A 12,060-nucleotide genomic window follows, 5' to 3' on the forward strand; every position below is an offset into this window, starting at 1 on the left:
ATCCGATTGTCTACTCCTCGAAGGTGTTCTGCTAGGAGATATATTTTGAGATGTATGACCCATTTCCAGATGGTCTGTGCTAGTTGGAGAGTGTGTCCCCCTCCCTATTTGTGTATGTAGTGCATGGCTGTCAAGTTGTCTGTACAAATTAGGACAGTCTTGCATACCAGCTGAACTTGAAATGCTTTCAGCGCCAGAAAAATCGCTAGCAGCTCTAGATGATTTATATGAAGCTGCTTCTGCTGCAAGCTCAAAATGCCCAGAATTGTGTGGGTTTGGAGATGCATTCCCCAACCTGTCCGTGATGCGTCTGCTGTTAGTACTATCTGTGGAACCGGGTCGCTGAATGTATAGAGAGCAATGGGTGCGGCGTCTACCAACACTAGATCTGATAACTGACTGTGAGCTTGGTTCCACTGATGTGCTAAACACTCCTGTAGTGGATGCATATGAAGTCTACGTAGGTGTAATGAGTAAATTTGGATCAATGGTTGAAGAAGGTGGAATGTATGGTGGAGAAGGGTTAGTACCCACATTTTTCCTTTTGAGAGAAATGTGGTAGTCTTCTTGTAAGCCCATTTTCCTCTTCTCAGGAAATCTGGCAGGAATCTGTCCAGTTTCTGGATTAATTACAATCTCCTTTTGTTTCTGATCCGAAGGTGGAATATCGGTTAGAGGCTCTTTAGCTGAAGTACTTTCTTTAGACGCCGGTTTTGGTGTCGAAAGTTTCGGCTCCAAAGTTTTTGACTCTGAAGATTTAGCCTTATAGACCGGTGGCACGGAAACGAGAATGTGTATGGATTTCGACGCCGAAGGTTTCGGGTCGGCACCGGCGTGGGGATGAGTAGAACCCGAACCGGAAGGCTGTTGTTTATGTTTTGGCGCCGAGCTCAAAGGTGGGGCACTCAAAACCTTTTCTCTGTGCCAACCTTGGCCCGAAGGCAGAGGAGGGACCATAGCCTTTTTATGGAGGAGATGGTAGGGGAAGGAAGTCTCTTTACTCATGATCAGTTGTCCCGTTGTGAGGTCTTCGACATCAGAGTCGACTTCAGACACAGAGATGTGTTCCTCCTCCATTTTGGCTTCCTGCGCTTGTGATTCTTCGTGTTCGGACTCATCTCCGAGAAGGTCCTGCGTGGAGCCACTTTGCTGGTACATTTCGTGACGTCGAGCCTGACGGTCACGGAGCATCTTTGATCGAAATGAACGACACGCGTCACAGTCCTTCTCGTCATGTTCCGATGATAGGCAAAGGTTGCACACTTTGTGCAAGTCGGTGCGCGGAAACTTTGCACAAAACCCTGGACAGAACTTGAATGGAGTCCATTCTATCGACTGCTACCAACCCTGGCGCGGGTAGACCCAACGGCCTGCCACGGATCTTCTGATCGAAGGTTTTCGAGCGTAAACGACAAGAGACTGGGAAACGCGATCGATAGACAATCCCGTCAAGGGTAGTGGATCGCGAGTCGAAGGAGGCCCGAAGAACAGTGCCAACCCAGAGTGCAACAATTCACATCCAAACCCGATGGCAGAAAAAAACAATCTAACAATGGAGTTGATGCGCAAAATCACCGAAAGGAGGAGTCACCTACCTCGTGACTGGGAAGACTTCTTTGAAGAAAAACAAAGTGCAAACATCCAGACCCAACACTGGATGGCAATCTATGCACAGCATATGATCTACAGCTCCTATGCCTCGAACACTATTTTCTTTTACCAACCTAGGATCAACAGTGTTTTCTTGGAAGTTAAAACCAGAATTTTCCCTCTGGAGCTCCTTATACACACTTGGTCATTTACTCCTCACTCAGGCAAAACACTATAGTGCTTATATACTCTTATTAGAGTCTCTTAGTTTAATCTTGGGGAAATATTGATACATCAGATAGTGTTTGGCATGAGTGAGGAGTAAATGACCAAATTTGTATAAGGAGCTCCAGAGGGAAAATTCAGTTTTTAACTTCCAAGTTACATAGGAACTCTGTCCCTCTGGATTTGTAGAGCCCCTCTCCTTGTTTTCAAGGTCAACAGTGTTTTCACCATACTATCTTGTTTTTCGGCATTACTGAGTTGATTATAACTTACAAGGGAACAGTATGCCTCATCAGAGGACCATTCCACAACATTCTGTGTAGCCCAGTGGAGTGTAAATGCATGGATCTACTGGCCCAAGTTACAGGATACTGTTAAAAATGTCAACAAAGCATGAGTGAATACACACTTTGTGCACCTTCTTCTGCATGACTGCCTACACCGGGCTCCGAGTCTTGCTGGGGCACTTTGGAATCGGACCTAAGAACATTTACACCGACCTGACCTGCTGCCACTCGCTGTTTGTCTCCCCTGCCGCCGCTGCCTACTCCAACCACGCGGCCGCAGTGGGGGCAGACTACAGCCACCAGGTCCACCTGCGCCCACGCACATGCCCACTTCCGCGCCCGGTGGTGCTCAAAGGAGAGACAGCGCGGGGGGGGGCACCGGGAGAAGCCTGGGACAAGGGCGGGACCGTCTTAGGCCCTTCAGAGGCCGATTGAGGCCGGGCTGGGCTATCTCTCTAACCTGCCAATTGGACTAGGAGCCGACTCAAAAGGTAATTTTTTCGGGATTGAATTACAGCTAACCTAAGAATATGGCTAAACAGCAAGCAAAACCCCTGTTAGAGAAAGCTCGTTCTACTATCAACACTTACCTGACAAAAGCAGTTAATGTCCTAGCCGAAGAAATTGACCGCACGGACAGGAGTTTATCTAGGGGATCCAGTATACTGTTTAATGAACAGGTCCACTTAAGTGATGATCCCCTTTCAGTCAGTAAGGAAAGACTATTCACCCCAGCTATGGCTACAACCCCCTCCGCTACAATAGATATATTAGATGGTGAAGTCTATACTGATGGAGAGCACTCACGTATTTCGGTTACACCTACATTACCTATCTTGGTGACCTCTCCTGCCTTGCCAATATTAACAAAAAAGAGTACAAAAAGAAAATTATGGGGCAAGGCAAATTGGGGGCGAAAAAGGATAAGAAATTTACTACACAGGGGACCCTAGCCATACTGAATAGCAAATCAGTCCCTGATGATGTTATAGGTGACTTAAACATAGAAACAATGTTTGGGAAGTTAACAGAGCTCCTTACACGAGAAGGTAGATAATTTAGCTAGGGAAGTGCACAAGTTAAGTGGAGAGATCGACAAATTTAGTTTGAGAGACCAATTACTCCACCCAAGGGTATCTACCACCACCAATACGCCCAATGAACAGCCCAATCCAGTCGTTAATGGAAGTGGGACTTCACTAGTTCCTAAAATAACCAGGGAACAAGGTTATGGGAAGGTCCCCAGGAACCACTTATCCCCTAGTAGAACTGTAAAGGGAATCACCCCGTTAGTACAGGTACCCCTGCCCAATATGTTAAATGACAAACCGAACTCAGGAGAAGATCAACCAACGGGAGCTAGAAAGATGCCAATAGATGAGACCAATAACGCAGGACATGTGGATTTACTGGCACGTGGTACAAATAGGCCCCAAGCATCTATTAACCTGCAGCCCGAATATGGGGCTTATGAGGCAATTCTCACAAATGTGCCAAAACTTCGAGAAGACCAGTTAGAAACCCACGAAACACTCAAAAACAAAACACTTCATTGTTTATCTAAAAATTGCGGCTTCCCTGTGGAACGGGCCGGGCAGATATTACTGACCCAAAGGGTGGGGTGGATTGGCCCTCTTACCAAAAGGTGTGAAGGTGATTGTATTATAATAAACTTTAGGTCCCCCATTTGGGCAGAGAACACCTTATTAAGTACCCCACGACCTTCGTGTTGGGATTTCAATACAACCCTTTCGCCCCTGGGATATTTTTATAGACATATGATGGAGTCATAACGCCGATAACCTTAACCCAAATTATTGTAATTTCAAACAGAGAGCTATACCGCCAATACTACCTCCCATTTTTTAGTACCCGTATATAACAGATTTCAAGCACTCAGCCCCTTGGAAGAAAATGACTGACTCCCAGAGTGCGAGGGGACTATACTGAATCAGCATAAGAAACACCATGTGGAGGAACAGAATATTGGATTAGTATCAACTGAGGAGCAGATAATCCCGATCACCAACAGTAATACATTTTTAACCCGAAATCCTTCGATTGAGGTTGCCACTCATGATGGGTACACGCTTGTAACCTGGAACATAGCGGGACTAGAAAAGAAGCTAGATACACCATTTGAGTGATTTCATTACCTCAGGCTATGATATTATCTGCCTGCAGGAAACATGGAGCAGAGAACCAATCTATGTTGAGGGTTATACATCACATTGGTTAAGTGCAAATACACCAAAGGCGGGAAGAGCAAAGGGCGGCCTTCTGCTGCTTGTTTCAACTAAGTTAACTGGGTATAAAATCAAAGGCTGTTCTAATGTAGATATGCATAGCCAGGTAATACGGATTGAATTCCGCAGGGGTAAAGACCTCATCCTGATTAACCATTATAACAAAATGTTTACCAGTAGTAGGGGGATTTTATTGCAGGCCCTAGAAAAAGAGATAGATAGAGTTTTGGCACTCTCTAGCAAACTGCCCATTATAGTATGGGTCGGAGATTTCAATGGCAAAGTGTGCCCTTTGGCACAGTCCAAGACATGTGGATTTTTGAACGGTCACGATAATGCGGATGATATCAACACCAACCACTTACACTTCCCACATGGAGATTATGGCTCAACCCTAAATACTATGATGGCAAAATTTTACCTTGAACTACTTGATTGCTCCAAGAGAAGGAGTAACATTAAATGTCCAACTTTCACAGGCCGAAACGCTGACAGTAATATTGACCACATTTTAATTTCTTGCAATGAGTTATACGCAAATTTGTGGATCTTTGAACAGGCGGGTAAGCGACCACAACAGTATTTCCATCTCATTATTATGTTGGGTAAACAAATTAAACAACACTGATGAATGTATCTCCAACATTACCCCAATAAGACCCAATGGTATGAGGATCAAATGGGATGGAGTAGATCCTGCAAAGACCCAAAGGGAGGTGATAACTAAATGTCGGGAAGAAATTGACCGCTGTCTTAGCGATGAGGTCCATCCACATGCATTACTTATTATATTTTCCAAGATAAATAACATAATTAATAGTATCTTTACCAGCAGGATTAAAAGTAACAAGAAGACTAATGTAGGTTGGTTTGATAAAAAATGCTCCCAGGCTTTACACAATTTGAAATCTGCCTTAGGTACTAAACCCTGCAACCAACCACTTATCCATGACCTTCGCCTTACATATAGGTTAGTTATTAAGGCGCGGAAAAAGGAGCTTCAAGAGGAAGCGTGGGGCAAATTAAAAACTTGGCTGCAGATACAAACAATAGCAAGTTGTTTTGGGAGACTGTAAATAGTACCTTTCTACAAAATGACTGTATGCCTGAACTTACCTCACATGTAAATTGTAACGCATGGATCGAGCACTTTTCCAACATTTTTAATCCTGATAGGGAGGCTTCAATTTTAAACTCAAATTGTGATTTTACATGGCCTACCTTACCGCTGCTAATTAGTACAGAAGAGGTACATGAGGGGTTACTAAATAGCAAGGGAGGTAAAGCATCAGGCCCTGATGGGGTCCCAATCGATTTATATAGAGATGAACCGGACCTCTGGGTGCCATTGTTCGGTAGGATTTTAAATGCCGCAGCAACTGGAGATTTTCCTTCTTCATGGAGCCAGTCAGTGATTATTCCCCTTTTTAAAAAGGGTTCTCGTTCCGAAGCATGCAATTATTGCCCAATATCCCTGCTAGATTCATCTGTAAAGGTTATGAGCAGGATGTTATTGAAACGGTTGGAAACCTGGGCCTCAGACAATAAGATTTTATCCCCAGTGCAATATGGATTTAGGAAGGGCATAGGAACTTTAGAACAGTGTGTTAACTTTGATTTGCTTATTAGTAAATACACACTAGTGAAGGGGGGCAACTTGCTCTTATGTTTTGCAGACTTGAGCAGTGCCTTCGACCTTGTGGACCATTCGCTCTTGTGGTCCACTCTGCTCGAGTCTAGGGCCCCCTGAGAGATTGTGTTTTGTCTGGCCAGAGTATATGAGAAATTATCGTGCAGTGTACGATATGGGCCTACAGGTGAACGTACTCCTTTTTTTGATGTAAGAAGGGGCATCCGGCAGGGTTGCGTGCTGGCCCCTCTTATTTTATTTATTTATTAATCAAATTGATGTTATTTTAGGTCAAATATCGGCTGATGCCCCAATGATTGACAAGAAACCAGTCCCAATTTTATTATATGCGGACGATGCTGTTTTAATCTCTCGTACCCCCATAGGCCTCCAGCGGCTTATTGACAATTTTAAAGAATTTATTAATGGCAGAAAACTTTTAATTAATAAATCTAAAACATTTACCATGATTTGTGGCAAGAAAATGTATTTAACAAGGTCCTTTTATCTGGATAATACAAAGGTGCAAATGGTTAAGTCATTTTGTTTTCTAGGCTTAACCTTTGCCGCGAACGGGAAGTGGCTAGCTGAATTTGAGAATATATGTCATAAGACGAACAGGAACACCAACAGAATATTTAAATTTGCTACAAAACTAGGGGACCATAGATTAAAAGAGATGGTAGCGATATATAAAGCCAGGTGTGTCACTCGTCACTTTTTCCCTTACAGATCATTTGATCTTATTGGAATATGATGTTCTAATGCCTATATTGTGCATTATTGCTTAGACTATCTGTTATTTGGGGAGATTGATTATGCATTTTAAATGACCATGGAAGACAGCATATAGGGAACTTTGTATAATGCTGATTTTAGAATATATAGGGCACTTTGCTCTGTAACTTGCGTATTTTGCACATTATTGCGTATGGATTTTAAATGTCCAGAAGGTATTTAACAGCGTAATTTGCACATCGTGGATCTTAGAATGTTTAAAGGCACCTTTCTGGGTAATTTGCACATGATGTTCCCCGCCAAGAGCATTTGTTATCCACTGTAATCTGACTGATATAACAACGAATAATAGATTCTCGTTTAGCGACAACGTACAGTTTAGGCTGCAAGAGTTATATGTTATGGTGTATGTATAATTTTATGCGTCAAATAATTTGTCTATGTTTTTTTCCTTGAAGATAGAAATAATGATAGGTGTTGTCACCAATATTGAAGGATAACATTACTAAATGTATGCATTTGTGATGATTTTAACATGTTTATTTGTGATTGCTTATATGGTTGTGCTTTGCAAACCGAATAAAGCGTTTTGAGCTGAACTGACTGCCCACACGACAATGCAACGTACCACCACTTGTGAAGTTCAAAATTCGCCAACCTAAAGGCCACCATGCAGGCCTGAAGACAGTTTGATGGTGGTGAGTGACATATTCCAGAAAAGGGACAGCAGAACTATTGCAGCTCAACACTCATACACATATTTTGAAAATCATGACAAGAAGACCCCAACCAAACAATGATGCACTCAGGCAGCACCATGTTTAAGCATTTTCTGTAAGTCAGTATGACCATTTGAGCCCAAGTCCTAAAATAATTGTCAAAGGGAATGTTAAAAGTGAGCATGAAAGGTGATAGTTCTACAGTGCACAACAAAGGGACCCATTCCAAAATTCAAGAATACTACGGCAGGAACTCCGAACCAAATAGGAGACAATTACAACTGTGGGAATAGGCATGTCCATTAAATAATAACATATATCAAAAGAAGCTGTAGGGCAAAAGTAGAGATTGAGATCTACATAATTATTTCTTGACCTCCTTTGCAAAACATACAGTTATGCTCCTCCTTTCAAGTCTCACTTTGTAACAAACATAATTTAACCCTTGTATATTGAGTTTACCAAGTTCAGTTTCCATAGTAGTTCGACAAGACAAATAATGAATCAAAAGTAAAGAAAACCTTACTCACTATGAAACTAAAGATAGTCAACTCTTCTATCAAATAGGAAATTGATTCTTCTGCCCCTCCCCCACACACAACTTCCTCCCAGCAACAATTGTGCTTCCACCATCAGTGTAAACCTTTATTACAAATGCAGAAGAGAAGTTACCTTTAAGAAACTTGAATTTCTTTAGAAGGTCAGCACCCACAAAAGAATCACAGAGGTAAAGCAGAAGTCCGCTGAAGGATACCCCTTCACAGTTCACATTTACAGAGTGGGGTCTGGAACTGACACAGCATATCGACACCTAAAACAGAAAACAGAAAGACGCTGCTGTCAAAAGCAAAAGAAAGAGGCTGGGAACCTAGTTTTGTTCTCCGAAAGTACAAGAGTCAGGCCTCTTTGCGAACAGACCCAGCATGCATGCCATCAGAGTTTTAAAACTCTGCCTATTCATATAATGTTTTTGTCCCATCACTTCTGTAGCATGGCTGAATCTGGTATGTTGGCTTTTTTGTGGCCTTTGCCTGTTTCTTATTCCAGTTCCTGCTTGTCAATCTTGTGTTTGTCCCTCCCATTGAGCTCAGCCTCTTTACCACTCCTTTTGATGGTCTGGCTTCTATGCTTCAACTGCTCATTTTCAAGCACTACTTTTTTCTTTTGAGTAAAGCACTCTATGAAAGTGCAGGTTTTTTTTTCTAGTTCCCTTCATCAAGTGCTTAATCTTTGCTGCTCTGCATCATGTGTGTTTTTCCCCTGACCCCTCGATGTTGCACTCGCCCTCATGTACTTCTCCCCCATCCTTTGTTTCTCCCCCCACCCTCCTGTGTAGCTTCTGTCACAACGCTGTGTGTGTTTATTTCGTCCTACCACCCTCCTGTTCTATTTTCTGTATCTTCTCCTCCCCACACTCTAATACTTTTGTCCTCCCCGCATTGCTCCCTCCACCTATGACCTGTGTTGCAAACCCTGCACTTCAAAAAATGTATTTACTCCCCCCCAAAAATTCTAACCAATCCAACATGGTAAATGAAAAAGAAAAAAAAAGCTGCAGTGTCATTTTGTAGGCACATGCATGCACCTAAGTAATGCAGGATCCGCTCCATCGTAGGCTTCTTTTTTTCTTATTTTGCCACAGGAGGAATGCTATTCAGCATCACTAAAATATATTGACAAAGCCAACAGTTCCCAAAGGAGAGACATACTGGTTTTGCCAATGCTGATAATTAACCAGACACACTTTATTGTTTAAAAAAACGAAAATTCAGTTTTCAAAACACTCATGAGATGTATGTACCTCTGGTCCAACATTTAAATAGCAGTCAATTGACAGCACAGGATTTTTATAGTTGTTGACAGCCTTAGGGAAAAGCTTGTACGTAGCGTGCTGCAGGAACTTCTCCAGAAGGAACTGAGCCGGGGCTGCCAAGAGAGTTTGTTCACTGTCAGGAGCACAGACATAGTGCACAGGAGAGATGGGGGCTGGGCTTTCAGACACCTAGTGCGAAAAGTGAGCAAAACAAAAGACCAGACAATAAAAATAGGGTAAGAATAAAAGTGGTATAATGCATTTTAAGGCCAACATGTCCCTTTAAGGTGCATACATTTGATTAAGTAACTCCCTAAGGTAGTTCAAAAGTCACAAATAACAGCTTCACACGACACTGTGCAATGTTTTCACCTTTTTTTATAGTGGAGAAGCTCGTCTCTCTTCTCAAGATGCAAGGCACAGAAGTGCAGCTCTTAAGTGCCAGATTACTTCATCACCTCTCAAGAGTATTCTTTTCAGGCGTGCTTCCATCAACCAACTTATAGCAAGACATTTACCGCACCGAATTAGATGGGGATCAAACGTCTTTTCTTTTTCAGACACAGATGTTTATTTTGTCATTGGTGGGCCACCATACTGATTTCCCCAAGCAATGTAAAGTTACCCATTCTCCAAGCAAAAAGGCGGCAACACTTCTAAAAGAATGTGCTGATAACCTCTTAGTAATTCAATTAACACAGTTTTGGCCACCACAACTACACTTGCCAGTCAGCTTTTCTCAACGTTGGAAAATTGATCTGCCAAACATTTCAACTCTTTTACACGGTTTTTCTTCTTTTAAATGGTTACAATTGGATGGTAACAGAAGCAGAAGTGTCCCAAGTCATTTTCAGATGTGTGTATAAAAATGTACGGGGTCCCACTGCTGACACATTCATTCACATCTAGTTCAAGTACAGCCAAACATATCCCTTTAAACTGAGTGGACATCAAATGTTTTTCTGGTTGGTTATTTGTTAAAATCAGAATCTTTATGTTTAGCTTTAATATGCGATGTAAGGCTGTCCCTAAACTATACACACTTACCATAATTTTGGGCTTTATGACAAAGTCCTTTTGCCCTCCGACTGGGATACACTTCTTCATGAGGCTGAAGGTGTTGAAGCAGCAGATCAGCAGGCCGCTGCTATTCGTCCTGAGGTTGAAGTCCACATCCTCACAAAAGTACCTAGGTATAGGAAAGATTAAGTCTGATAAAGCTCACCAAACCCCCTGTTATTTTAAGAGGGAAATTATGAATTGTGTTATGTCTCACAATGCTAGAAAGCCAGAGTGGACTCTGAAGGGGGATGGGGGGTGTAGATACCCAGTGAGAAAGAAACAACATGAAAGCTGGAGACTCACGTGCCAGCAGCCCAGGCAGTAAGCAAACCAGGAACCATGGCAGCCAATGAGTGAGGCGTCTTTTTGTGTTGCATGTTCACCCTAAGTGGGATGGTTATGCCCAGACGTGGGTCCTGTGCTCGCTGTGCCACCAGTTTCAAGCTAGCCTGGCTGATGAAGGGTGATGCCCCAAAACTAGTTACAGGATGGCCTGGTAGTTCAGGCTGGACTGTTGCCATGGGGAACAGGGACAAGACTCATTTACATATGGCTGGTTCTGAACAGGAATAGCGTGACAAGCAAAATAACGATGCATTAAACCCAGATCTGTGACTGGTGTTGAATGTTTGGCAATGGTCAAGATTCCGTCCATCATCTTTTTGTGTTGCAGCTGCAATAGATGTCAGCGAGTCAGGCAGCCTGTTTACAAAAGGCACTGGCATGGCAGCTAGTGGGCCTCGGCAACCAGGAAATAAGCTAACACATCGGGCAGGCAGAAGGCCAATGACACAGCAGGCCAAGGACCCAACAGGCAGCACACCAGGACCCTAGCACAGCAGTTAGCAGGTCACAAACCAGTCAGTGTTCGAGATAGTTTTGTACAATAAAAATTATCCTGCCAGAATTGTTCCTACCTATTAACATCATACTGCACGTTCTGGGTCAGGTCCACGTTGAGCAGTATTAGATCATGGACATGGCACCTGGAGAATGGAGGTTTCGGCCTCTTGGAATTTAACTTGCTGTTCCACTTCTGAATGCTTAGCATTGCGTAATGAGTGATTTTTGGCGTTGCTTCTATGTGCTGCAGGACACACTTCAAGGAAATATTTTTATTGCTAACTGTTGGCTCCGGAGCTTGGCTGTGAATGAAAAAAACACAAGAAAAAGTGTTAGGTAAGAATAAAATTCAAGGATTAAACAAATATGCACGAGAGAGAAAAAACGTTCACAGAAGAAAGAAGGAAAGGATAACTTTTGGGCTATGGGACAAATCAACACTGGTGCCTGGTCTCAAGAGCCTTTTTTTTTTAATTGAAAGTTTCCAGTGTCGAACAGAAAATACATCTACTGAGAATACATTACAATGCCGCTCCACAGACAATATAACAAAGAACAATATAACCCATCCCGTAATAAGAAACATTAAAGAACAGGTACCACTTTGTGAACAGAAAACCACATACATGTCTACATCTCAATCCTACTGTACTACATGCTTGGATTGTCCAAATTTATTCCGACTCTAAGTGACTCACTTCCAGCATTAAGCTACCCATCCACCTGTTCACACTGTGCCAATAAATATTCCTGTAAAGGAGCCCAGATGTCCGTAGGTCGTGAGGCCGTCGGTAGTTCCCCAGCATACACTTCCAGCTGCTCACGACAGTATACCAGGTCCTTTATCCACATATCAGCTTTCAGACGTAGTCGACTATCCCACGTGAACAGAACCCGCCTCTTCGCC

General features: G+C 42.8%; 1 protein-coding gene across 7 annotated transcripts in view; it reads right to left on the reverse strand.

Annotated features, from left to right (window-relative positions):
* Positions 1 to 12,060, reverse strand: part of GREB1L (GREB1 like retinoic acid receptor coactivator) — a 575,070-nt gene that overhangs the window by 9,825 nt on the left and 553,185 nt on the right. For all 7 annotated transcript variants that reach the window (XM_078687443.1, XM_078687441.1, XM_078687437.1 and 4 more), the window contains exons 30-33: positions 11,228 to 11,455; positions 10,296 to 10,437; positions 9,237 to 9,437; positions 8,108 to 8,246 (exon numbers count right to left, since the gene is read on the reverse strand). In XM_078687443.1, the coding sequence (XP_078543569.1) occupies positions 8,108 to 8,246; positions 9,237 to 9,437; positions 10,296 to 10,437; positions 11,228 to 11,455 (710 nt within the window). The remainder of the gene's footprint in view (positions 1 to 8,107; positions 8,247 to 9,236; positions 9,438 to 10,295; positions 10,438 to 11,227; positions 11,456 to 12,060) is intronic.

Source organism: Lissotriton helveticus, chromosome 4_1 (assembly GCF_964261635.1).
Source record: "Lissotriton helveticus chromosome 4_1, aLisHel1.1, whole genome shotgun sequence".
NCBI lineage: Eukaryota > Metazoa > Chordata > Amphibia > Caudata > Salamandridae > Lissotriton > Lissotriton helveticus.